Source organism: Prunus dulcis, chromosome 1 (genome assembly GCF_902201215.1).
Source record: "Prunus dulcis chromosome 1, ALMONDv2, whole genome shotgun sequence".
In the NCBI taxonomy this organism is placed as follows: Eukaryota; Viridiplantae; Streptophyta; class Magnoliopsida; order Rosales; family Rosaceae; genus Prunus; species Prunus dulcis.
In genome coordinates, this window is record NC_047650.1 from 29539174 (window position 1) to 29565196 (window position 26023).

The 26023-nt window shown below is 39.2% G+C and overlaps 7 protein-coding genes across 9 annotated transcripts; 4 read left to right on the forward strand and 3 right to left on the reverse strand.

Annotated features, from left to right (window-relative positions):
• Positions 1–1516: 1516 nt before the first annotated feature.
• Positions 1517–1936, reverse strand: LOC117616245. Its single transcript, XM_034345493.1, has one exon. It carries the CDS (start codon positions 1903–1905, stop codon positions 1591–1593), a length of 315 nt encoding a protein of 104 aa, XP_034201384.1. The 5' UTR covers positions 1906–1936; the 3' UTR covers positions 1517–1590.
• Positions 1937–4112: 2176 nt separating this feature from the next.
• On the forward strand, positions 4113–5147 carry LOC117617843. The gene has a single exon (XM_034347437.1). It carries the CDS (start codon positions 4113–4115, stop codon positions 5145–5147), a length of 1035 nt encoding a protein of 344 aa, XP_034203328.1.
• Positions 5148–7201: 2054 nt separating this feature from the next.
• Positions 7202–9773, forward strand: LOC117614889 (nitrate regulatory gene2 protein-like). Of its 2 annotated transcripts, XM_034343815.1 has the most exons (5): positions 7202–8108; positions 8201–8307; positions 8435–8664; positions 8796–8942; positions 9033–9773. In XM_034343815.1, the coding sequence occupies exons 1-5, from the start codon at positions 7304–7306 to the stop codon at positions 9583–9585; spliced, it is 1842 nt and encodes a 613-aa protein (XP_034199706.1). In that variant the 5' UTR covers positions 7202–7303; the 3' UTR covers positions 9586–9773. The 2 variants fall into 2 exon arrangements, with proteins under 2 accessions (XP_034199706.1, XP_034199705.1); XM_034343814.1 differs by having other exon boundaries at positions 8796–9773.
• Positions 9774–12767: 2994 nt separating this feature from the next.
• LOC117624832 (serine/threonine-protein kinase BSK1-like) lies at positions 12768–17546 on the forward strand. Its single transcript, XM_034356307.1, has 9 exons — positions 12768–13429; positions 13578–13713; positions 14284–14417; positions 14620–14725; positions 15482–15567; positions 15855–16043; positions 16369–16533; positions 16603–16716; positions 17065–17546. The coding sequence occupies exons 1-9, from the start codon at positions 13103–13105 to the stop codon at positions 17314–17316; spliced, it is 1509 nt and encodes a 502-aa protein (XP_034212198.1). The 5' UTR covers positions 12768–13102; the 3' UTR covers positions 17317–17546.
• LOC117624818 (ATP-dependent zinc metalloprotease FTSH, chloroplastic) lies at positions 17393–20958 on the reverse strand. The gene is made up of 5 exons (XM_034356283.1): positions 19302–20958; positions 18565–18811; positions 18278–18461; positions 17988–18159; positions 17393–17847 (listed from the first exon to the last, which is right to left on the reverse strand). The coding sequence occupies exons 1-5, from the start codon at positions 20634–20636 to the stop codon at positions 17626–17628; spliced, it is 2160 nt and encodes a 719-aa protein (XP_034212174.1). The 5' UTR covers positions 20637–20958; the 3' UTR covers positions 17393–17625.
• Positions 20959–22231: 1273 nt separating this feature from the next.
• On the forward strand, positions 22232–22996 carry LOC117617850. The gene has a single exon (XM_034347450.1). It carries the CDS (start codon positions 22232–22234, stop codon positions 22994–22996), a length of 765 nt encoding a protein of 254 aa, XP_034203341.1.
• A 271-nt stretch (positions 22997–23267) lies between these two features.
• On the reverse strand, positions 23268–25304 carry LOC117624839 (NADH dehydrogenase [ubiquinone] 1 beta subcomplex subunit 2). 2 transcript variants are annotated; one of them, XM_034356328.1, is made up of 4 exons: positions 25076–25304; positions 24276–24321; positions 24145–24198; positions 23268–23559 (listed from the first exon to the last, which is right to left on the reverse strand). In XM_034356328.1, exons 1-3 carry the CDS (start codon positions 25177–25179, stop codon positions 24145–24147), a joined length of 204 nt encoding a protein of 67 aa, XP_034212219.1. In that variant the 5' UTR covers positions 25180–25304; the 3' UTR covers positions 23268–23559. The 2 variants fall into 2 exon arrangements, with proteins under 2 accessions (XP_034212219.1, XP_034212211.1); XM_034356320.1 differs by having other exon boundaries at positions 23268–23546; positions 25076–25302.
• Between the last annotated feature and the right edge of the window lie 719 nt (positions 25305–26023).

The window sequence follows — 26023 nt, forward strand, 5'->3', positions numbered from 1 at the left end:
TTTTCCTTTCGCTCACGTTAAAGACAACTTTAGAAGCATCCTCTGTTTTGAGCTCTAGGAAACATGTTGTACTTTGTATTAGTTCTTGCTCAAACTTTTGAAACATTGTCCTTGTGTACAAGGTAGCCATTTGTTTGTTCATTGGCATCGGTAGAATACATTGAGCCACTTCAAATGCATCTACGTGATCAGCAACTAACTCTTTTTGACGTTGATGAGAAAGTGCCCTCTCAAATCGTATTATGAAATCCATCAATGAATTTCTCCTTGATATGTATTGCTTGAAAAAACCATGAGAACCTTCCGCTCTTTGGCTGCTTGACATTCCAACGGCAAAAAATTGTCGTGCGTAGGCTGGAACCCAAGATTCCCTTAAATCAAACATTGAACTTAGCCATGGATGGTCAGTCAAACCAGCCTTTGTAACCACAATATTCCATTTTGCATCAAACTCATCCTTATTGTCAGTATCCCATATGGCTTTCTGAAATTCACGCCAATACTCCTTATAAGCAGAATGTGGTTAAACCTAAGTTTAGGATCTTTTACCTACATTTCATAATTTCCCACCCCTACCAAAAACAATCAACTAAGTATACTGAATATTTATAAGGAAATGACGCATTATTGATTCCACAAATGACGCATTATTGATGTCACAAATGACAAATTTCCCACCCTCACAAAAAACAAACCAAACCTAATTAAATCAATCCAGCAATAGTGAACTTACCTCTCAAAATCAATCGGGAGCTCCGAAGTCAGTAAGTTTGAGAGAATGTGGTGGACATTAGAGAAGACTCTTTGGTATTAGAGACTCCATCTCTACCAAAATCGAGGAACAAACTGCTGCTGTGACGTCTAGCTACATAAAGAGATATGCTACTTTGCTTTCATCTGGAATCTTGTCTGCTGAACGAAAAAGAGAAGGGGTTTTCACTTGAGCCATAGAATCAAAACAGGACAACAGCTAGGTAAGAGCCATTAATCGTCATACTGAGGATACCATATATCGCGGGCTTCCCAAGGAGCTGATGACAATGGAGCGACTATAGGGTTTGGGAGCTTTGGATCCTTCTAATTGTGGGTTTGCGTTACATTCAAAAAGAGATGATTGTGTTCTTGAGTTTTTCACAGAGAGGGGAAGAAGGAAAGATCTTCAACTGAATTTGGGTTTCCAACGAGTCAAATTTCAACCCGGTTCTACATGCACCCTCTTTTAAAAACTCACCGTTAGATGAAATCCAACGGCTTGTACACACCCCTCAAAAACACCCCTTATAACTTTCCACTCACTATAGAAACTCCCCAGAAGCTCTTCTTCACTTATAATTTCGCCACTAATAATATGGTAAATGACTCAGTCCCCTTTGCGTGTAGCCCAATCAAAAGGCCGTTCGCGTTGGCCCCAATCAAAAAGGTCATGGTAAATGGCTACAACTTAAACACATAACATCAAAAAGCAGTGGTTCTTCAAGTACAAGTTTTGAAAATTTATTTATTTATTTTACATGGAAACGGAAACGGAAAGAAGGGCAAATTGAAATATATAGTAGGCAGATGCAGTGCAATATATTGATATTGTACTAATTACTGAATATAGGTTTGGCCAGTGATATCAAGGTCTCGGTCGCCGGTGGAAGGTGGGGGTGGATGCTTAGGGGGTCCCGTGGTGGCTTCATCAGGTCCGTCAGCACTCTGCTTCTCTCTGGCCGGTGGCTTATTTGCTTTTGGTTTTGCCGCTATTTCAGTTTCACCCTCCTCTCTACCGTACATTCCACCACCGTAGGCTTCATATGTTAGTGGCTTCATCCTTGATCCGTCTTCCTTCTCTTTCTGCTTTACCTCCTCCCTTCTCTGCTTCTCCCTCTCCTCTTCCACTTTTGGATGATGATCATCATCCATTATTATTAATTCATCGAATCAGATCTTTCTATCTACTCACTAGCTAATCTCTCCACTTACTTGAAATCGATATATATATATATAGATACACATAAGCTATACTCCACGGCGCCGTTAATGATACGTGTCTAGTTTAATGATGAAGTGGCAAAAAAGTGATATGCCAAATGTCATCCATGCATAGTCCTAGTACTATAACAAACAGCTGAAACTGATCAGAGTGCACAACTTATCCTCATCGTCTATCTTTTGAAGAACCCCCACTTAATTCCTCAACCTCATCATCATAACACATTTTCCGCCATTGGCATTTATGTATTCTCCCTCTCTCCCTCTCTCCCTCTCTCACTCTCTCACTCTACATGTACATCATTCATTATTTTGTGCCACTTGATATATTCTTTATTTCGTATATATAATAATAATAATAATAATATGCTCATCTGTATCTTATAAAAATTATATTGCCCCCAAATAATTCTCCCTTGAAAAGTTGGACTGGAGGTTAATAAATAATAAGAGGCAGCCCAATCCAATCATAATATTGGTTGGTATAAGCTGAGTCAAAACATAAGTAGTGGTAATCTCATTCATTATTATATGCGTTACTGTTGAGCACTCTGATCAGTGAACATGAGCATACGAGATGTTATTTTTAAAAAAAATTTAAATTTATTTTAAAATTAAAATAGATAATGGGCAGTTGTGTTCCATAAAAATAGAATTTATTATCTAATTTTTCTTTTAATTTTAATTTTTTTAATATGAAAAAATGTGAATTTACCATATTATCTTCATTTAATTAATAATTTTAATTCTTAATATGGTTGATAAATATATGTAATAGTGTTCGATATTGCACGTAAATTTATATATATAAAACAAAGAGCAAAGAACGATGAAACATCCAAAATACTAAAAAATGTTGTTGGTTAATCTAAATTTAACAAAAAAAAGGCCCCCACCACTCCATGTCAGTTGCTTTTCTGGACCAACCCACTGCATGTCCTGAAAATGAATAAAATAAATACTGACATAACTGTGACACATTTTTGGTTATTATAATAAGTAAATAAAGAATTTATTAGTGTAGTGATCTGGAGCAATTGTTATTCTAGGAAAGGTTCTGAGTTCGAGTCCTAATATCTGTATAGTGCTTGTGTGAGTTTAGTATATTATCGCCTATCTTTATAAAAAAAGTTTTCAAAAAAAAAAAAGATACCTTTCTATTCTATATTGTGGGGTGACTCAACGTCATTGTGTATAATCTAACGACATGTGCTAAGTCTATCGTGTGAAATACAATACAGAGTTAACCCTACAAAGATGTCCATCAAATAAGCTTATTTCAAACATTCCTCAATGAAATATATATATATATATGCTAAGCCTACCGTTTGACAAAATATACTTGATCATCCATATGCTAAGCCTATATATACCATCTTCACTTCACGTTGCCGTTATATATAATCAAATAATGCCTAATGGAAGGATGGGAGTCATGGCTCATGACCCGTGGTGGGACACGGAATTTCTGACTTAATTTCGAATTCTTTTGTAAATATAAAATGAACGTCCATAATAATTATTTGACATCTTATTCTTCAGATCAGGCATGTCTGTCATGTCTGGATGCCAATGGTATATGAAGAAGCATGCAAGTTGCAACGCTGCGTTTGGAATGCCAAACCTAGGGGAGGCCATCTAGCTGGTTAAATATTATTTTATTTAACTTGAATTATTAAGAGCTAAGGACGTTGCTGGGATTCCAGCCTGGTCAATGGACCGTAGACACACCCCAATTTATGACTGACTCTGACTCCAAGCGTTTCTTATTAATTCTTTCTTAAAAAGTTTAATCTTTCAGAATTATTTGCACAAGTTGTATAAGCAAAGAAAAAGAAAAAGAAAGATTGAACTGACCACGTGGAACTGTTCCCTCCCCCAAAGCACATGATTGATTGAGGGAGTAGACTGTGGAGTAGAAGGAAGAAGAAATAAAAACAGCTCAGCGATCAGCTGTATGATTAAGTTAACTTGCCCATAGAATAGATCATCAATTCATCCAATGAATAATATTTTTCATTATTATTGATTATTGATTATTGATCATCCACATACACAGTGTATATATACATGTCGATCTCTCAACAACGTTCTACAAATTAATACGACAGCCTGTACGTACGTAAGTCGAAGACATTATGGCAGGCGTTTTCCGGCGGTCGCTTTCTTTCCCCAACAAAATCATTCCAAATAGCCGTCAGGCAAAAGTGCGAGCACCCATGTTGTCTCATCACACCAGATCCATCAGTCTCCCAACCAGATCTCACCCCTTGATTTCCCAGCTCAAGGATCACATCGCTCACCTTCAATCATGGGCGGCGGCCTCTTTCTCCTTCTCCGATTGGCTCTGCCAAGGCTTGACCAGCCTCAGAGACTTGCACCACTGCCTTGACGACACTCTCCGCCTTCCTCAAACCCAAGACTCCCTCCGCCGCCTGAGCTCCCACTCCGCCAGCTGCTGCTGGCTCGACAACCTTCTAGACCAATTCCTTCTCTTTGTTGACGTCTATGGAATCTTCCGTACCTCAGTTTTCGCTCTCAAACAGGACCACTCTGCAGCTCAAGTCGCTTTGAGGAAGAGAGACGACTCCCAGATAGCATTGTACGTCAAAGCTAGAAAGAGAATGGCCAAGGAAATGATCAACCTTGTCAACGCAGTTCGTTGTATTGTTGGAAGGCAAGGACCGGCAGCCGCGCCGTTGGAGCATGTCTGCGATAGTAATTACTATACTACTAATAATATTGTTGATCATGAGTTGGCTGGGGTCATAAGCGAGGTCGTTCAAGTGACGGTGACGGTGTCTCTTGCCCTGTTTAACGGAATTGCTGCAGCACTCTCATCCGGCAACCCAACAACGTCGTCATCAAAATTGAACATCTTGTCGTCAAGGTGGTCGTGGATGGGAATATTATTTTCAATGGGGTTGATGAGGTGCAAGGAGGCCGTTGAGGATCATAGTAGGATTATTGATAAAGTAGTACAAGTCAATAATATTGGAGTTGAGAGCTTACGAAATATAAGAAAGAAAGGAGAAGAAGAGGTGAAAATAACATTGAAGAAAATGCAGGAACTGGAGGTCTCTATCGCCGCCATTGAAACTTGCTCTGAAACAGTTTTCAGGAGTTTGATTAACGCAAGGGTTTCGCTGCTCAACACTCTCACCCTACTCTAAGTTTGGGATTAATTAATTTCTTGTGTAAATTATAGTCGATCAATTGCTTGCTTATGTCTTCAAATTAATTAATTATATTAGTTGTATTTTCTATACTACAAATTAATATAATTAATTGTATGTCGAATTAATAGAATTGTGTGGTGTATAGGGATGAGAAAGAAAGAAAGAATAACATTCCCGTTGAAGATTGATGATAAGATTAATGCTCGATAATTAATCAATAATGGACCCTTCGCCCTTGTAATTCAGCATAATGCATGCCCCATCAACTTTCTCTTGTTCTGTATATGTGTGTGTGTGTGCAATATTCTCCACCGTCATTGAAAGCTGATTTTAGCTTAAGGCTATAGCAAAGCAAAGCAAAGCAATATACATGTTTTCCTTCTTCCAAACCAACGCGCGTGCACGCACACATATATAAATATAGTAGAGAGGTAAGGGGCATCTCTGGTCCCTAATTATTCCCTAGCTAGCTAATTAGCTAATACTAATAACTAATGTGCGTGTGTCACATACCCAATAATTAGCGAATGACTAATTATGTGAAAAAGTATAGTGCATAAATTTTCACGTTAATTATTAAGGTAGCTCCTTTAATTTTCCGGGTCCATATTGTCGATTATTAGATAGGACTGGTAATTAAAAAAAGGGTTTATTGGCTAGTGTATTTTTATATGCATCTGTTATGTTTCTCAGGTTGAATGGAAGACAGATTTTTACTCATTGCAGTGGTGCTAGCTATAAAGAAAATATAAATATTCAAGAAAAAAAAAAAGAAAAAAAAAGAAAGGGCATGGCAGTTTGAATCCAATCATCATTAAGTTAACTAACAGGCTGAAAGTAATGCGTAGATTTTGGCATGGGCTGCCCAGGATTGTAGACCATGGACTTAACTGGATACGTGACTCCATTATAATTTGTATACTGGGCTCTTAAGTCTTAACCAACCAATGCATTATGCTCTCGTCTCGTTCAGAAACAAATCCGCATTTTCTGTAACAATTGTAGTCGATCCTCCCTCTTGGCTCTTGGCTCCTCCAATCCAATGATGTTTTTTTAATTTCTTGAAAGGATCGACATGGATGGGTGGAGGAGAGGTAGAAGAAAGTGTGGCTTTACCTAAACCCTAGAAATGCATAGATTATGGGATTCAATATCAAATCAATACATGCAACCGTACACACAGAGAGGGTCAGGGACCATGTCTTCTGGTTCTTTTTTCTTCTCCCTGGTCGTCTCCGTACGTCTCCCCACCCCCACTTGAAAAGCAAAGCATAAAAGTGAGACACGAACAGAATCAGACAAAGTTGATCCAGTTGGAATTGCACCACCATATCCATCCCATATATTATGATATGAGAATATGCCGCTGCAGCAGCATCTCCTCCTTTTATGAAAGATATCTTCGTCAGATTCAAGAATCTAACCGCTTTTTAAAAACATCACTACTCTTTGCTACCTTGACTTCATATGCTTACTATTAGACCTACCTACCTACCAATCCTGGTTATTTTGAATTATTTCCTTTCCTTTCCTTGCCAAATTTGCTTCTACAGTTCCACATGCATGCCATAACGGTTACTTGCCATAATTTGTCATTTTAATTGGACATCATAATTAATTATTTGACGCTTTTCCTTATTTTCTCTTTTTGGCAGAAACCTTTTACTTATGAATCATCTTTATTTGTTTTGAACATGAAATTAAAAGAAAAAAAAAACATACCTTTTTCATTTTAAGCAGTTTTCAAATGTATCATAATGCAAAATGGATGGCCTTCAACTACAATCCCATTCCTGTTTCAGTGAGTATGAGTGCAGATAAGAAGATAAAAAGAAGGGGCAACAACGCAAAGAGACGTTATATTTTCCTGCATCGGCCTCAACAGCCTTGCACACAAACAAACACACAACATTAAGGAAGGAAAGATAATTAAAACTCACGCGCATACCCATAAAAATGCCAAATTACCAATAAAGCCTCCTTTATCTACTTAAGTTGTGCAGCCTGAAAACCCAAAACAGAGCAAATCAGAGAACGTTGTTGGTCTAGTGTCCCGCAGCGCACTGTCTTCCTGCTATTTATTTCATTTGGTAATTATTTTATTCACTCTCTCTGTCTCTCCCTTTCAGTGTGTGTCAAGGCTTGTGAACATGGGGTGCGCCGCCTCAAAGGTGGAGGATCTTCCAGCGGTGGCTTTATGCCGTGACCGGTGCAAGTTCCTGGAGGAAGCTCTCAGCCAAACCCAAGCCATGTCCGATGCTCACGTGGCTTACTTGGCCTCCCTCAGGACACTTGGGCCCTCTCTCCACCGTTTCTTCGATGATGTTTATACCATTCAGAATCATTGTAATTGTAATGGACCACCAGAATCAGAATCAGAATCCGACTCGGCCTCGCACCTCCAATTCCCTTCCGACTCCGAATCCGAAACCGAACTAAAGGGCCCCCGTAAACAGTCGGACGAAGCGCCAACTCCAGTTAATGATGGTGATGAATATTACAGGAATCTAGGCGGCGGCTTGGCTTCCAAACCCCCTCCTCCGCCACCGTCTCCAATCAGCTCCACTTGGGATTTGTTTAATTTCTTTGACGCCTACGAGAGGGAGGGATACCCACCATCCCCACTTTATTCTTCTACTCATTTGGAGCCTGAAGAGGCTGCTACTCCTGCTGCTGACAAAATCAAACATAACAATATTAATATTAATAATAACATTGGACAGCAGGAAGAACAACAGACTAGGCCGAAAGACAAGAGTAAGAAGACGATTCATTTGGCCACGTCTGTCAAACACAACAAACAGAACGAACAGAACGAACAGAACAAACAGGGCGTCTCTGCAGAAGCAGAGGCCATGCGAGAGCTTCACCTTCTGTTTGACAGAGCGTCTGAGTCCGGCAATCAAGTTTTGAAGTCGCTGCAGTCTCACCATCACACAATTTCTCTTCATCAGGGTATAATCTCTCTTTTTCTCTTCCTTTCCAAATAAAATAAAATAAATATAAATATTAATAACATATTTGATGCGCTCGTTTTGGAGAAACAGAGTATGGCTTTGGTAACCGTGAAGGCTTGGTGATGAGCTCACAGAGCCTATCTTACACTCTGAAGACGCTCTTCTTGTGGGAAAAGAAACTTTACGACGAAGTCAAGGTATGCTTAATCTGTCATAGGGTGTCTTTTTTTTAAGGCTTTTGAGCATATTCGTCTGCACTTGAATTTGTTGTCAGTGTCATTTATGATTTTATACATCCTGCTTGCTTATACTGAAATGAATTAGGCTGAGGAAAGATTGCGCGTAACGCATGAGAAGAAGAGTCGAATGCTGAAACAATTGGAACACAATAAGGCCACCGCTGAGTCTCCTAAAATTGAATCTGTTCGGACTGCACTTCACAATGTTTCAACAAAAATGAAAATTGCAATTCATATTGTTGACAGAATATCAGTTACCATAAACAAGTTGAGGGAAGAGGAGTTGTGGCCGCAGATTGTTGAATTCATTCACAGGTACGTACCACGCGTCTATCTGATTGATTGAATTCTGTTTGGAATGAGTAGAGTAGGTACAACTCATACAAAATATCACAATATACTACACGTCATGATCATGTGGTATGGATAATTGACTACTTGTGCAGATTACTTGGAATGTGGAAAGCTATGGTAGAATGTCACAAGAGTCAATACCAAGCAATTGCGGAAGCCTCCAAGAGTTTGGATGCAATTGCAATATCCAACGCGAAGTTGAACGGTGCGCATGATCTTGAAACTGCAATTCAACTCAAGTTAGAGCTTCAAAACTGGAATGTTTGCTTCTCCAATTGGATTGCCACCCAAAAGGGGTATGTAAAAGCATTAAATGGTTGGCTTCTCAGATGTCTTCTACAGGAACCATCACCGCAGACAGATGAGGAGGGTGATGCAGCAGTAGTAGTACCTCTTTCTCCTGGTAGACTCGGTGCACCCCCAGCTTTTGTGATATGTAATCAGTGGTCTCAAGCTATGGATAGACTCTCAGGGAAGGAAGTTATTGAAGCTATCCGGGGATTTTACACTCGTATACATTTGCTTTTAATGGAACACCACGTTGATGCAGAAACATTGCTGCAAAGAATGGCAATTGAAAACAAAGATGTAGCAAGGAAACTAAGACTTGTGGAGGAGGGGAAGGAGGAGGAGGAGGAGCAAAGGACAATGCAGAAGGTGCTGATGCGAGGTAGAGGAAAAAAGAATAATATTGGTTTGAGTTTGCAGGCAGCACAAGAGGAGGGTGGAGAGAGAGAGAATAATATTGGATCAAGGAATCTAGTATGGGATCTGAAGCAGACATTAATGGCCATGGAAAAATTCACTGCAAACTCCCTGAAAGCATACGAAGAGCTTGATGCACACATTGAAAAAGTCAACAGCCCCGGCTTGTGTGTCTGAATAATTACAAGTCCAGGACTTGGTCCTCTTACGTAGTACGTACTTTATAAATTAGACTTACCTGAGTCTTACTACTTCTGGCATGTAATCTTCCATTATCCATCTAGATTCTAGAGGTTTGTTCCTCAATCTGGAATCTAGTGATGATTAGTTATTGTAATAGAAAATTAGGTGTGTGGTTTTCCCTCCCTCTCCCTCCCTCCCTAGCTAATTTCTTCTGATATCAATTAATTGCATTATATTTGTTGCTATGGGTATGGGTGCGTGCTTAATTAAGGTTTTGGTCATGAATATATATATAATAAGACTAGGGGCCTGGAACTTGGAACTACATAAAATACATGGTGCCTTAGAAGTTGATCATGTATAAATGTGAATCAAGAAGAGTAGAGGGGGAAATTTTGAGATGCCAAGATTGCCGAAAGACAAAACGAATTGGTTCAATTATTTGAAACTACCTACTGATGATTAAAAGGGAACTTTTATTACATACAAATTACAATACAACAAGGCTAACTAAAAGCCTTCATCTTTGCCAATGGGTTCCCACCACAATGGTGGTGGCTTCCCCCTTACCCCCATCGCACTCCAGCTCGAACCCCAGGGTCAAAAACTTCCCTTTTCTCCCATGGCACCCCAGTTCGAACTCAGGGTCGAACTCTAATGTTAAAAAAATACAAATACTTCATCCATCTCTTTGCATATTTTGATTTAAGACTGACTATATATTATATTATATGTGTTATGACTCTTGTGAGTGATGGTGAAAAACTGAGAAGCTGATAAGGGCTTTGACGAATAGCATAAATAAATAATTAGACTGGTTTTTAGGTCTAATGGCCTTTGAAATTTTACATAATTCACATTTTGGTTTCTCATGTGGTTCTTCAACTTCAGTTTCATTAGGACAAATAGTCATGGATCAATTTTATTATCTTTTCCGTTAAATGCAATGGCAAAATGATCTTTTTGTATTATTTTTAATTTCTACTATATGAATATTTCTTTCACCTAAAAAAATAAAAAATAAAACTAAAAACTAAAAACTTAAAAACCTTCTTCCTATCATTGCCATAGTAACAATCATCTCTCCAACCAACCCCACCGAAATTTTCCTATGTACCCTAAGACACTACAACCAAAAAAAAGTAGCAACAGTCACCATTATTTGGTGACAGTTGCCACTTTCTTTTTCTTTTTTTTTCTTTTTTTTTTTTTTCTTTTTTTTGGTTGTTGGTAGTGAGAGTGAAGTAATTTCCGATTTTGACCCTCAACACTATACTATATGCCATGCACATGCTCAAATTTAACAGAAAATTTTAATAAAATTGACGACATTACTATTTGTAAAGCCAGCCTTGGCCCATGGTGACGGCTCATGGCCCAAATTTGAGAGGGGCGCACAAATCTTTTTTTGTTTTTTTTTGTTTTGGGAAGTAGGGCACACAAGTCTTTTATAACCCATATATGAGGGCCCAAAAACACTAAATAATTGCAAACTTAAATACAAACGTAAAGACTCATTCTTCTCAAGGAGGGCAGCCGCGTGCTAATAGAGGACCGCGTGCTAATAGAGGATAAATGTCTTTTGACTTTCTCTATGAAACTGTTTACAATTTAATATTTATTCATCTCCCTCTCTTCTTGTTCTTTTTTGTTTTCTTTACGCGATTTTCGCATTTTTTTTCTTCTTCTGGTTTTGACCTTCTTCTTCTTCTTCTTCTTCTTCTCTCTCTCTCTCTCTCTCTCTCCAAAGTTAGATCTGAGATCATATCTTAGTAGCAGATTATCTGATTGTCGTTGCTTGAATTAGGGTTTTATTTTCCTTGCAAGTTTGAGATCTTTAATCTTGTTTATTTTTTGTTTGTATTCGGATTTTGTTTATTTTTAATTACTTCCACTATAGTTGTCTCCATTGCCAATGATTTATTCTTTGTAGATGACTACCATCTATGTTGCACAAATTATCATATTATGCACAAATGATTCAATCCTTTTGTTACTTTTATATGGCGTTATAAAATGGTTATTGTTATGTTATTGTGTCTTTTGAATATTATTTGTGCTTTCTAGATTTGTAGTGTATAATTTTGGGGGTAAATGGAGGATTTGGTAGATATTGTGCAATTGATTGAAAAAAATGGCTTATTACCAAAAGTTATAATCTCAATGATTAATTTTTCTATGAAGTGCACACTCTACACTTTTGTCTTGGGCCGTAGATCAATCAGAAACGGCTTTAATTATTTGTCCTAACGAAACTAAAATTAAAAGACCACAAAAATAATTTTTAAAATTAATAAATTAAAATACAAATCTGATTAAAATTCAAAAACGATAAAACCTAAAAACCCATAATTAGGCATAATAGTTTGAAGTGAAACAAAGAAAAGAGATATATACAATACAAAAAGGTCCACTTGGAATTGGCAGCAAGTGGAGCTTCAAACGAGACGAGACGAGACGAGACTTCATACAAAAAGGTCCTCTTATCTTTTAGGCTTCATATTATCACATTCACACGTACGCATATACGTATTAGCTGATATAAGCCAGTCCCCTTGTTTAATTGTTGGAAACAAAGAAAAATAAAACTAATGGAGAAAAGAGGAGTATATAATAATAATATTAATGCATTATGCATGCTCTTGAAAATAAATAATTAGACACATAATAAAAAGTTCTGTTATATATTATATTATGTAAGACATATAAACGAAAATTAAATAATGGCATGTTTAAAAAAAAATTATAAAAAAATTAGTATCGGGATTTGCGTGGATTGTTCTTTAGACATTAGTCATTAGTCAGATAATTTTTTATAAATATCTATAATAAATAAAAGAAGATAAAATCATAAAAGTAACAAGTCTGCTATTTAATCTTAGGATACTTGGTTAATGATGTCATTGTCAACTTTTGTTGGGCACCGCCAGCCTGTGTCCATAAGATTAAGATTTGGATGTTACTTTTGTCGTGCCTGCGGTGCCGTGAGGTTTTGATGGTACGAGACGAGACGAGACGAGACGAGACGAGACGAGGCTTATTGAGTACAAGTAGTATTGTTGTTGAGCAATCCATTTGGCAAATCCTATCTAAAATTTAGACGTCGGTCCGCTGGATGGATGTCAAGTACCAAATTACCATAATACCCTTTACGACATAGAAAGATTGAAAGAGAGAAAGGACAAATCAACATAGTAAGATAGGAGGAAACAGAGGTTTTGTCAGTGAAGAAAGAAGAGAGAGAGAACGCAAGCAAGCTGCAAGCAAGCAATGAGAAGGAAAAGAGAGCTGCAGCTCAACATCACTCCTCCTTAGATAGAGATCTTTCCCCTGCGGCCCCTGCACTTCCCTCCCTCCCTCCACTTCTCTCTCTCTCTCTCTCTCTCTCTCTCTCTCTCTCTGCCCCTCTACATATCTGTATATATTTTAGTATACATACATACATACATACATTCATGTTTATCAAACAAGAGCTGGCTGAGGCGGGTCACTGAGTCAGCTCGGCCGAGTTATGGGGTGCTGTGAGTCGTCGTTTATACGTGGACGTCAGCAGCAGTACCTGCACCACCCCAACACTACTGCCACCGACAACAACCGGGCTCCTCAAGCCTCCAACGGAACCGAGTCCGCGGGAGCCGTACTGGGATTCTCGGAGTTCTCGCTGGCCGACTTGAAAAACGCCACCAACAACTTCAGCTACGACTTCATCGTCTCCGAGAGCGGCGACAAAGCCCCCAATGTCGTCTACAAGGGCCGCCTCCAGAACCAAAATAGTCCTAGTTGGATCGCCATCAAGAAATTTACCAAATTGGCCTGGCCTGACCCTAAGCAATTCGCCGTATGCTCTCTCTCTCTCTCTCTCTCTCTCTCTCTCTCTCTCTCTCTCTCTCTCTCTTATTTTCTCCCTCCATTTCCAATTTTGCTTAGGGTTGCCATTTCCAATTTAATTGGATTTCTTTTCTTCTCTTTTGGGTTTGGGGGTTCAGGATGAAGCTTGGGGTGTTGGGAAGCTGAGGCACAAAAGGCTTGCCAATTTGATCGGGTATTGCTGCGACGGCGACGAGAGGCTGCTGGTGGCCGAGTACATGCCCAATGATACCCTTGCCAAACATCTATTCCACTGTATGCTTTTAAAACAAGGAAAAAATAAAATTCTTTTAACAGTTCGATTTATAACTCTTTCTCCTATTCTTCAATGATTTTGTTTGAATCCTTTTCTCACCACCAACTCAATTCTTGGCTTTTCCTTTCTGCACGAGAAATCAAATCCGTTTGACTAATTGCCTGAAATGTGAGGAGGAAAGGAACGCCCTTTTGAGTTTTTTTTACTATATTTTAAAGTTGCATTGCGTTTCAGCGAGTTAGTAGAATTTAGAATTCAGCTATAGGGACTATTCAGTTGAGAGAATAGGAATGCCATTGGTTGTATGTTTTGTAATTTGTATATAATCAATATTTGATATGAAAATCCATGCAAACTTTAATTTGCAATTTAGGTTTGTTGTCAGTCCTGCAAAGATATATAACTTTCTCCTCTTTTCCATAGATATTGATTTATTGGGGCATCCTGGCTTTTGAGAGCGCATATGTTCTGTGTGTTATTTCCATTTCAAATTATGACCTCTCAGGTTTATTGACTAGAGTTTTTCAAAGTATTTCGGATATAAAATTCCCTTCACATTTTCTTGACAGGGGAGAATCAGACCATTGAGTGGGCCATGCGTTTAAGGGTTGCTCTATACATTGCTGAAGCATTGGATTATTGCAGTGGTGAAGGCCGCTCATTGTATCATGACTTAAATGCATATAGGGTTCTCTTTGATGAGGTGCTGTCTCAAATCTTATCCCAAGTTTGAAGATTTAGTTTTTCAGTATTTTCAAGAAGTAAAATAATGTCATCGCATATCTTTTTATATTTTGTTTTTTTAATGAGTAGTAGACATTTGCTTTTGTGTTAAAATATGCCATCCCAAGAATACATGGGTTTACATGAGATCAAAGTGGTAATTTTGTGGATGGTCTTGGCAGAATGGCGATCCTCGGCTTTCTTGTTTTGGGTTGATGAAAAACAGTAGGGATGGAAAAAGTTACAGCACTAATCTTGCGTATACACCCCCTGAATATCTAAGAAATGGTAGCTGCTTATCTTCCTTCTTATTATCTATTAGAAATTTTTTGAGATACTCTTTTCGTTGTATGAGATAAATCTGAATCATTAAGAAAGTTTCATTTTTTAACACGTGTGTCTGTAACAGTTTGGATATAATATAAAATGATTTGGGTGCAATATAATTAGTCAATGTATGCTTAAGATATTTATGCTATTGTTTGGGAGGAATGCTTTGATGCAAATTGGTATGTCTTAAGGTTGTTGTAAGAGTTGGCAGAACGACGGTACTAAGTTTTATGCTGAAAAGAATTAAGAAGATTGAGATCCATGTAATTGGAAGATTTTTTAAAATTCCATGCCAATAAATACATAATTGAAACTGCTATTATGATATTTATTTATGTATGTGGCGTTAACATATTAGTGTACTCATCAATAACTGAGTTTGATGTTTCTGTAGTATGTAAGCTTTCGGATTGTGTTAGCAGACATAAGGCTGTTTTTAAATAAATATAGTAGTATGAGATACCTTAAGAAGGTAAACTGAACACATAGTGAGGCAATGAGTAAGACTATTGGAAGCAGGTAAGCCTTGGTCATTGTTTTGAAAGTTTTGTGAAATGCCCTTGCTAGTTTGTGTAAGAAATATTTTGCTCCATAACTTGACATGATATAATGTGATAATTTTCACCGCATGGAGATTATGTTTTATGAAGAGTCCTTCTTGGTTTTATGAATTACTTTGACTTCCCTACCAACTATAATATGTGTATGCTGCAGGAAGGGTAACTCCGGAAAGTGTTATCTTCAGCTTTGGGACTGTCCTTTTGGATCTTCTCAGTGGGAAACACATCCCTCCTACTCATGTAAGTATTTTAACATGTCATGCCCTTGTTCTCCACTCAGTCAGTTTGGAATGGACCCATGGTCTGTAAAAATGAAAGTGCAGTGCTTCTGCCCATGAGTTATGCGGAAGTCCATACGCTGTATGGTAAATTGGTAATAGAGGAGTTGTTTGTTCAAATGCCTCTTACTCGAAAGTCTTTAGTACTCGGCAATAAGGGGCCCTTTGTCTGGATGATCATTTAGTTTTTAATAAATAATTATGTAGGCTGACTTTGGATTACCCTTATAATTTATGTTTGTGTTGCAGGCTCTTGATATGATTCGTGGCAAAAACATTATTCTCTTAATGGATTCACACCTGGAGGGAAATTTTTCCACTGAACAAGCGACTGTGGTTTTTGATCTTGCCTCACGATGTTTGCAATATGAACCCAGGGAGCGGCCAAATACCAAAGGCCTTGTTGCAACAGTTGCCCCACTGCAAAATAAATCTGATGTAAGTCTTCCTGCCCTTTCTCCTCATGGATGCAATTACTTGTTGTTTTCGTTCTGTTTGTTTCTTAAACATTGCCTTTTTTTTAAATATTATCACCACCAACATTCTGAACCACAAGTAGTGCAACTATGCTCCCTAAATAAATGCAGTTTATTTTCTTTATACTTTTAACGACCTTGTATGTTTCCTGTTCTTATCATTCTCTGTCAAGCATAATCTCACTCCTTCCCAGTCTGATTTTGTTCCCTCAAATCAATTTTAACTACCTCTACATTTTCTGAAACATGCATAGTCAGCAATTTTTTATGATGACGATGCTTTGTAGGTTCCATCTTATGCGATGCTGGGAATTCCAAAGCACGAGGAAGCACCTCCGACTCCACAACATCCTCTTTCTGCCATGGGCGATGCCTGTTCAAGGATGGACCTCACAGCCATCCATCAAATTTTGTTAATGACACACTACAAAGATGATGAAGGAACCAATGAGGTAATTTTATTGTGCACTGGTAGGTTCAGATCTCTGATGCCTTTCTGAAACTGTTTGTCTTTGTGTTAGTTGTCTTTCCAAGAATGGACTCAGCAAATGAAGGATATGTTGGAGGCGCGAAAGCGTGGTGACTTAGCATTTCGTGACAAAGATTTTAGATCAGCAATGGACTGTTACTCTCAGGTATGCATTCTTCAATAGGAGGTAGAATATGCATTCCTGCCCCCCATTTAACAAGTTTACACTTGATTAGTATTTTTGATGCCACAAGGGTCAGGCACTTCATTTCTTCTCTCGTAGATAATGAGTTCCAAATTTGTTAGTATTTCGTAGTACAAAGGACAGGGCTGCTTGTGAATTGTAAAAGAAAGTAAAAGGTTTTATGCGATGTTGATAAAAACCGGTATTCATATCAGAGACTGTACCTAATAAAAAAGCTGTTTGCGTAATTAGAAAATAGGATGGCCATTTCAATTTCTTTTAGGGTAATTGCAACTATGCTTCATTAATCTGCTTCTATTTATAATGCAGTTCATAGATGTGGGGACCATGGTTTCTCCGACTGTCTATGCACGAAGAAGTTTATGCCATCTGCTTTGTGATCAACCAGATGCTGCCCTCCGAGATGCAATGCAAGCGCAATGTGTCTACCCTGACTGGTCCACAGCATTTTACATGCAGGCCGTTGCTCTTGCCAAGCTAGATATGCACAAGGATGCAGCTGATATGCTGAATGAGGCTGCTACCTTGGAAGAGAAAAGACAACGGGGAGGGAGAGGATAGATAGAGAGGAGAGAGGATCTTGAATGAAATGCCTTGTAATTATTTTTGTGACACAATTGGCGCCATAGATTTTTTATTTTTCACTTGTTCTTTTTTGTATTGAAGCTGCTCCAGCAGTTGTAACAAAACATGTAGATCATGTATGACGGGGTAGGGGAAATTTGTTTCAGTCCAACTATTGTGCCATTATTTTGCTTCCTAATTTCATTAAAAAATTAATTGGTTCGTAATGTGTACTTGTGTATATGAACTTTATAATACAACATTTTTACGCTGACTGATAATACATGAATTTGCTGAGTGTCCCAACTATGCAACATATAGCTCAGCTTTCCCATCAATGAAGAGGCTCATGAACTCTTCACCATCAACAGTTTCCTTCTCCATGAGGAGCTGGGCTAGTTTGTGGAGGATATCGATGTGGGTTGTGATGATCTGCGTGGCCCTTGAATAAGCTTTCTCTACCAACTCCCTTACCTCTGCATCCACAATATCAGCAGTTGCCATGGAGTAATCTTTTTGGGACGACATCTGCAATTGAAACACATATGCAAGCCATGGGCAGTTAGTTAGCTAGCTCATCTTTTCCATCAGTTATCTTGTATCCCATGGGCATAAGTAAAACACACATCAAACGAGAATAATCCATTAAAGTCTAGCCACTGCTCTACCTGTTGACCTAAGAAGGGATTGCCACCACCAGCACCGATAGCAACTTGTCCGATCTTTTTGCTGAACCCAAATCTCTCAACCATCTGCCTTGCCACCCTTGAAACTTGCATAAAGTCACTTGATGCCCCTGTTGTCACATTTTCCTGACCAAAGATAACTTCTTCGGCAACCCTGCAATGCCAATAGTGTGAGGACACAATTTCTCATATGCACTAGGATTTTAAATACAGCCTTTTGAAACTGAAACGCTCTTTTAAGAAATTAAAACTGAAGAGTTTGTAGAACTAACCTTCCACCAAGGGCAACAGCCATTTGATTCTCCAGGTAGCTTCTACTGTACAATCCGGACTCGAGTCTCTCTTCACTTGGAGCAAAGAAGGTTAGACCACCGGCTTGGCCACGAGGGATGATGGATATCTTAGCTACAGGATCATATTCAGGCATTAAAGCACCAACAAGAGCATGCCCGGCCTCTGCAAAGAATAGTTATAGATGAATAAACAATCCCCAAAAAAAAATTTGATTGCAAAATAACAAGTTCTATGGGATGGGGAGAACTGGTCTTGTTCTATATACCATGGTAGGCGACTAATTTCTTCTTGTCTTCTGAGACCACAGCATTTTTCTTCTCAGGTCCAGCAATTATTCGCTCCAGAGCATCAGAGATCTCATCTTTACTTATTTCTTTGAGGTCGCGTCTGGCTGCAAGAATGGCAGCTTCATTCATCAGGTTTTGCAGATCAGCCCCCGTGAAACCAGGCGTTCTCCTTGCAATCTTGTCAAAGTCCACATCCTTTGCAAGTGCCTTGCCTCTAGAGTGCACCTGCCATAAAAATAAAAAAATAAGAAGTGCTTTAGTTGGGAATATGGGTACAGATAGGGAGGTTTGCATTCTCAGAGACTTGAAACGTTGCACGCTAGTTTGTTGAACTGGAATACATAATTCTACTGAAACAATTTTCAACCTCACTAAAACATGAAACAAATATCTAGATATGCTTAATTAAAACAATCGTAACAATTCGATTTATAGAGCTACCTTGTGTGAAAAATAAGAATAGATACTATACAAATGCATACATATGTATGTATAGATTTTATGCTTCACAAGATACACTGAATTAGTGATTAAAATAACTTGCGAACATACACACATACATCAGCTGCTCATGTTCTTGTGTGTCAATAAGCATACTCTTTTGTTAACGACTAAATTATCTATCTATGGTCCGTGGGAAAGGATGAGATAAAATGAAATGAAGTCAACTGAACTGATAGTGTAGGGCATTGATTAAGATTTAAAACTCACTAACCTGCAGGATCTTAACTCTCCCAGCAACATCAGGCCTGTCCACGGTCACCTGTCGGTCAAATCTACCGGGCCTCAACAAGGCCGAATCAAGAACATCCGGCCGGTTGGTAGCCGCCAAAACTATGACACCGGAATTACCCGAAAAGCCATCCATCTCCGTCAACAGCTGATTAATGGTCTGCTCCCTCTCATCATTCCCACCTCCCATACCTGCTCCTCTCTGCCTCCCCACTGCATCAATCTCGTCAATGAACACAATGCACGGCGCTTTCGACTTGGCCTTCTCGAACAAGTCCCGCACTCTCGACGCACCCACTCCCACAAACAATTCCACGAACTCTGAAGCTGCGCAAGAGAAAAACGGCACCCCAGCCTCGCCGGCCACGGCCCGAGCCAGAAGGGTCTTGCCGGTACCAGGTGGACCCACCAAAAGACAGCCTTTTGGGATTTTGGCTCCAAGGGCAGTGTACTTATCTGGGTTCTTCAAGAAATCAACCACCTCCTGCAGTTCCAGCTTTGCTTGGTCAGCTCCAGCCACATCAGAGAAACTCACCCCCGTCTCTGGAACTTCTTGGAATTTGGATTTGGACCTTCCGAAGTCCATAGGCCCACCAAGCCCACCGGGCCCTCCGGGACCACCTCCCGCTCGCCGGAAAAGGAGGAACAATCCCGCGAAGGCCAAGATTGGGAACAACAAGTTCCCGATGAAATTGAACAATCCATTGCCCGAATCGCCCTCGGACACTGAAATATCGACGCCGTTCATGGCCAAAATGTCGATAAGGTCCGGGTCATTGGGAACAATGACGGAGGCTCGTCGGCCATCCACGGCAGTGAGCTGGAGGCCAGAACCGTCTTTGCTGAACCTGACTCTTTCGACCTTGCCCTTCTTGACTGCGTTGAGGAACTCGCTGTAGCGCCATTGGCTGCCTTCAGGGAGGTCAGTGGCGGCCTGGGATTGGGGTTTTGGGGCCGTAACGAGGAGATTCTGAGAGAAAGGAGAGGAGGCGTTTGGTTTGGTAGGCTGGGCTTGGAGAACAGGTGGGGGTGTGGGGGTGGGTGTGGCGTCTAAGGCTAGGGCTTGTGGGGTGAGTGAAGTGACTGAAGAGAAGAGTAAGGCAGCTAAAGTGGCTTGGGATGCTGCGGATTTGAAGGGCTCGGAATTGGGTTTCTGGTTGAAAATGTTTTTGGTGGTAAAAAGGTTTCTCTTGGAGAAGAAGGGCAGAGGAATTGGTGCTGATGTGCATCTGGAGGTGGTTTTTGGGGTTGGAGGAGAGTGTAGGATTCTAGTCCCAAAAAAGTTAGAAGAGAGCAAGGTGTTGGTGGTTGAAGCCATGGCTCAGAAGAGCAAAGGAAGTTGGTGGTTTCAGGTACTCTCTCTTCCTCTCCTCTCCTTCTTTTCTTCTGTTATCTCTTCAATAAATTCGGCTATTTTCCAAATAATAAATTCAGATTTGCCTTTGCCTATGCTTTTAGGATATTACACTGACTCTCTGGACATTACTTATTTTATAATGTAGGGAGTGTGAGTGTCAAATCAAATACGTATATCGTGGCAAAGCTTCAAACTTAGAATTTTTGGCGTTGATATTTTATGGAGACAGAGAAATGCTTTTTCACTTGGATTTTGATTCAACAACTTTGCTTCTTCGAACGAAGTAAGCAAAGTTGAAGCAAGCCACACCATAAAAATGATCAACTTTGGACGCTTGTTTCGGCTGTGCCTACGTGTTCGACATGCTATCCATTCATTATCTTGTATGTTTTTTGTTTGTTTGTTTGACAACCCACATTATTTCATTTTTGGTTTGGTTTAAAACAAAAAAACAAAAAATGAACTAAAAATGAAGCCCAGCTCGCTTCATATCATATGATTTATGGGCTGATCATTTGTTGGGTCATGAATCTGGAGTGATGAGCCCATTGCTTTTTCGAGTTTGGGCTACATGAACAAAGAGGAAGAAGCTGTCATATTGTCAATATCATTCTCTCTGCTCTCCCCTCTCTCTCTCTTAAGACAAGGAAGAAGGAGGTGGCTAGCTCTCTGACTCTGTGTGAACGTGAATGTGAATGTGAATGAAGTTTGACATGATCAACTTCTTGGAAGGTCGGTCGTTTAACTTGTCCAACTGTGGATTTTGGTGTCAGAATATATATATACATGTACTAAGTCGTACGTACATTGAGAAAACAAAAGCATATGCACACAGACAAGAGACAGCACTGTAAAGTAAATGAAGGGATCATTTTATAACAAAGTCTTGATCATTGATTAATATGTTCGTGAGAAACATCTTGTCTGGTTTCTAACAATCAAAACCAGGCTGGCACCCTTCCCTCGTGCATGTATGATTAGCTTTATGGGTCTAATCACCAACAACAATATCTCTCCGACTCCGATATCCTACTGGATATATGACAGATATATATATATATATATTCATTTCTGTATCTGAAACTCATATACATACATAATAGGCATATATGAATGGAATGGAAGGTTCGTACAATACAAATTGGTGTCCCTTCCTTCCCTTAGGTTAGGCTTAGCTGTCCTGTTAACTAATATACATACAAAGGAAAGGGATCTCCAACTCTGTCCGTACTCATCCAAAGGATTCTTCCTAGTCCTTTCCCTTCCGTGAAGATCTCAGATCTGAGTCATAATATTATTCAGCCTAAGGCTAAAGCTGTGTCTTTCTTTTAGCTTCATCACTATGCATATATATAATTATATTTATATATATATATATATATATATATGTAGGGTTCAGACGATGTAGATGTAGAGGTATATATCGCACACTGCAAACACTAGCTACTGCATATCATATTCCACAACCACAAACTCTCTACGTACCTTAAGCTTAGCTACCACCTACGTATATCATCCTCATCTCACTCAAAGTCATCAACTTAAGAATAGTGACCATGGCAATCGCATGTCCAAACTTTGAAGCTCTGAAAGACCTGCATAACTCTGTAAATAACCTTCTCTACTCACCCACGATCCAACAAGCACTCGTCCACGACAGACAGGAGAAATGGGTTCATCAAGTATCAGAAGCATCTCTGCGAATGTTGGATGTGTGTGGCATTTCCAAAGACGTTCTTTTAATGGTAAAAGAGCATCTCCAAGACCTTCAATCCATGTTGCGCAGAGTAAGCAGCGACCAAGAAGCGGATATTGATAACAAAATGGGAGCCTACAATTGCTACAGGAAGAAGCTCAAGCAAGAGACGCTCAAGTGCTTGAATTCTTTCAAAGGGATCAAAAAGAACAAGTCGTCCATGTGTATCTGTACTTCACAACCACTGCAAGAGTCGTCCCCTGTATACATGGACCACAACCTTCGGGTGGTGGTAGATGTGCTGAGACAAGTGAGGGTCACCGCCGTTTCCATCGTGGAGACTCTCTTGTCCCTAATTTCCATACCTTGGCTCGACCGGAAATCAGCTACTAGTACTACCAAATCCATATTCATCAAGGCCAAGTTCATGCGTCCACGATGGAGTTGGGGAAACAGACACAGAGTGTATGACATATGCGACGCCACGGCGCTTCAAAGTGCCAGCAGAAGATTGGACGCTGTAGAGATTGCCATTCAAGATCTTGAAGCTGAGTTAGACTGCATGTTTAGGCGTTTGATCCACACCAGAGTTGCGCTTCTCAATATACTTACCACCACCAACTAGCCAGCCTCCTCCTCCTTCTAGAGTCCTAGGCCTAGCTAACCTACCTACTACTATAAACCCAATTCTTCTATTTTTTTTGTTTTGTTTTTTTAACTTAAATATGTTTACAAATTCTTTGATTCTTTGCAATAGACACTTTTTTCCGTATTATACATTGGCTAAAAATTTCACACACCACCTGATTTTCGTGTTCTATTATATATCGGTTGCAACTTCAGTGGATTTTTAATATGATGCCTTGGAACTGTTCATAACATAGTGAACCTTCAAATGAGTTCCAAAGAAAGACTGGTACAATTAAAACAATTGAAGCCAAAGCAAAATGCAACTAGTTTCAACCTCACAATGTGTTTACAGTATAGCAGCATACAAACATCATAAATTTAACATTCTGAAACGTAGTTTCATGTCATCATGCTCATCGCAATCTCTTTCTTCACAATCATTTTATTAAACAGAAATCAACAAACAAGTTTCACACGACATTTTCATTAGTATCCCACCAGAAAAGCCCTTTATGATTCCAACTCTTGCCTCTTCAACAGGACCCCTGCAACAATATACTAAAGATGATTTCATTTCACATTCCTTTCAACGCAAATAAATTACTTATTGAAAGTCTAATTGATAAATTAATTAATTAATAAACTGAAACACATGCTAACAAAGATGACCACCAACTCATGGACCTCCTCAATTACTGGCCACTTTCTTCAAAGAGAAAAGCAGGCCATCTACAAAACATAAGACAAACCTAACATAAACTGTAACCAATTTGTAAATAATTAAGCCTGGTAGCTAAGGGAAACCCACAGATTTCCCATATGTATAGCATCACGAAACCCACAGATTTCCCATATGTATAGCATCACGATCCTTGCATCTACTACATTCAAGAACCCATAACTACTAAGCCTAGTGCATGCTTCTAAATCAAAAGACATGTGATAGTTAGTGAACAGTGTGAAAGCACGGCTACAACATTGCCAAGTTTGTAGCCAGATCTCTACTCTAAATAGGAGTTCATGAGTATGACTCCCACTCCCCAAATAATAAGTATCACATAAAGCAAATAAAATACAGTGGATATTACGAGTATATGTGCTTGTCAAGTAGTTATAGCTGGGACGAAAAAGGATGAACAGTACCTAATGATCACCATGGGAATGATCACCATGCCCCTCCCAGGGATGTCTCCAACCCTAAAAGACATAATAAGAAAGTGAGTAATGTAAGTATATCGAATTGCAGAGAAAATTGAAACAAGAGAAGCTCTTACCAGAACTACAGGACCATCTTGCTTGGCCCTGTACAGCACCCAAAACCTAAGAAATTAAACAAAACCAGTAAGCTACAAAGAATTGCAATATTATTGCCGAGAAGATAGAAAACAGAGAGAGTGCGAGGCGTAAACATAAACTGACATGCAAAATTTATCCTTATAGTTGCAACACAGAGACCAAAATTCAAAAGGAAGAAAGAAAAACTATAACTTAGTGGTAGACTTAGATGAACCGATTAATGATTCATTACTGGAATATTTGTATGCATGAATCACCTAAAGAAAACCTCAATCCCCTACTTCAACTTTATCCCATATTGCACGATTCCAATTACTAGTGTCTTCTATGCTAAAAATCAAGCACCGAAGCCACTAGAAGTCGGCCTAGAATATAAGCTTACCCACAAGGAAAATACAGAAAGTAATGTTTGATATTATGGTTCCATTTCCATACAACCTACTCATCAACCAAATGTTACTCACAACAAGAAATCCTATGAGTCAATTTCAGCTCCCAAGCCACCCAAATTCAACAGCCAGATACCTCAACTTCAATCCCAAATGTTTAAGTGAATTCTCATTTCTTCCCGTTAGCATTTCTCATTTCTTCCCGTTTTATATCTTACACTTATATATGACAAGGTGCATTGAATTGAATGAAATTTGATCAATATTTGAATTGTACAAATTCAAAATCAGTGAAATATAAGTGTAAGATATAAAACGGATTCAATCAGTGAAGAAGAGTTGTGATAAAGATGAAGAAAGAGTGTGGAGACAGAGAGCTGAGGGATTACCACATCATAGCGCACATGCCTTTGCCGGTGAGCGTGTGCCATCGCTTAGGCTGATGCACCGTGAAGCCCTTGTACGTGGTGCCCTCTCCATGTCCTCCCCCCATTTCCTAAATCACTCTCTCTCTCTCTCTCTCTCTCTCTGCGCAATGAGAAGCCCTAGACTCTCAAATCTCAAATCTCAATTCAGAAAATGCTCCGCACTTGACAAACCATCTGTCAAACTGACCTGAGCTGACCCAGTTTTGGTTCTAAATTCTAATGAGTCGACGAAGCTATGGGCTTCGCTTCACCAATGTTGCTCCAAACCCAAATTCAAGATAAACCCCCCGGCTTACTGAACCAGAGCCCAAGAAAAGGCCCATTTTAAAAAGCGAGTTTTTGTTCTGCCATGCCCACCCAGAACTGAAAAGTCAAAATTGGCTCGATCTGCTACCAGTATACATAGTAAATAAAGAATTGTGATCTCTTTCCAAAAGGAAAAATACAAAACTGAATGAATGAATGATGTGACCACATACATTTCATTACGCATCGGCTTTTGGGTAGTAGAAGAAAGAGGAAGAGACATTTTCAAACAACATAACATACAATAATTTATTTTAATATGTGTGGGACATGCCGCATGCACATATAAAACAGATTGAAAATAAAAAATATCCACCCCCAGTTCATATAAAAATCATGCACTGTATAGCCCCATTAATGATCAAGTTCCGTTGCTAGCGGTCTTTGTTAGTGCACGATTTGTAATTTTCTATATAAATTTATATCGATAACAATTGATAATTGAATGTCACGTATAAATCATTCTGACTCGAAATTGAAAATTTACTCTAACCTAGGTAGCGAGAAAAAACACCCTTGGCAAACCATAAAAATGTTTGGGTCATACAAGTATTTGAACATGTGTGTCCCGTGCACAATAAAAGAAGACGAGAAAAGCCGTGT

Bases quoted from the DNA above. Each gene is read 5' to 3' on its own strand.
- LOC117624818 (XM_034356283.1), bottom strand. From the start codon at position 20,636: ATGGCTTCAACCACCAACACCTTGCTCTCTTCTAACTTTTTTGGGACT. The intron at 18,462-18,564 runs GTATATAGAACA...TATTCTTTGCAG, and splicing joins GAAATTAGTCGCCTACCATG to AGGCCGGGCATGCTCTTGTT. The intron at 17,848-17,987 runs GTAGAGCAGTGG...TTTCAATTGCAG, and splicing joins ATCCCTTCTTAGGTCAACAG to ATGTCGTCCCAAAAAGATTA.
- LOC117617843 (XM_034347437.1), top strand. From the start codon at position 4,113: ATGGCAGGCGTTTTCCGGCGGTCGCTTTCTTTCCCCAACAAAATCATT.
- LOC117624839 (XM_034356328.1), bottom strand. From the start codon at position 25,179: ATGGGGGGAGGACATGGAGAGGGCACCACGTACAAGGGCTTCACGGTG. The intron at 24,322-25,075 runs GTAATCCCTCAG...TTAATTTCTTAG, and splicing joins GGCATGTGCGCTATGATGTG to GTTTTGGGTGCTGTACAGGG. The intron at 24,199-24,275 runs GTAAGAGCTTCT...TATGTCTTTTAG, and splicing joins AAGATGGTCCTGTAGTTCTG to GGTTGGAGACATCCCTGGGA.
- LOC117616245 (XM_034345493.1), bottom strand. From the start codon at position 1,905: ATGGATGATGATCATCATCCAAAAGTGGAAGAGGAGAGGGAGAAGCAG.
- LOC117614889 (XM_034343814.1), top strand. From the start codon at position 7,304: ATGGGGTGCGCCGCCTCAAAGGTGGAGGATCTTCCAGCGGTGGCTTTA. The intron at 8,109-8,200 runs GTATAATCTCTC...TTGGAGAAACAG, and splicing joins CACAATTTCTCTTCATCAGG to AGTATGGCTTTGGTAACCGT. The intron at 8,665-8,795 runs GTACGTACCACG...CTACTTGTGCAG, and splicing joins ATTGTTGAATTCATTCACAG to ATTACTTGGAATGTGGAAAG.
- LOC117624832 (XM_034356307.1), top strand. From the start codon at position 13,103: ATGGGGTGCTGTGAGTCGTCGTTTATACGTGGACGTCAGCAGCAGTAC. The intron at 13,430-13,577 runs GTATGCTCTCTC...TTGGGGGTTCAG, and splicing joins CTGACCCTAAGCAATTCGCC to GATGAAGCTTGGGGTGTTGG. The intron at 16,044-16,368 runs GTAAGTCTTCCT...GATGCTTTGTAG, and splicing joins CACTGCAAAATAAATCTGAT to GTTCCATCTTATGCGATGCT.
- LOC117617850 (XM_034347450.1), top strand. From the start codon at position 22,232: ATGGCAATCGCATGTCCAAACTTTGAAGCTCTGAAAGACCTGCATAAC.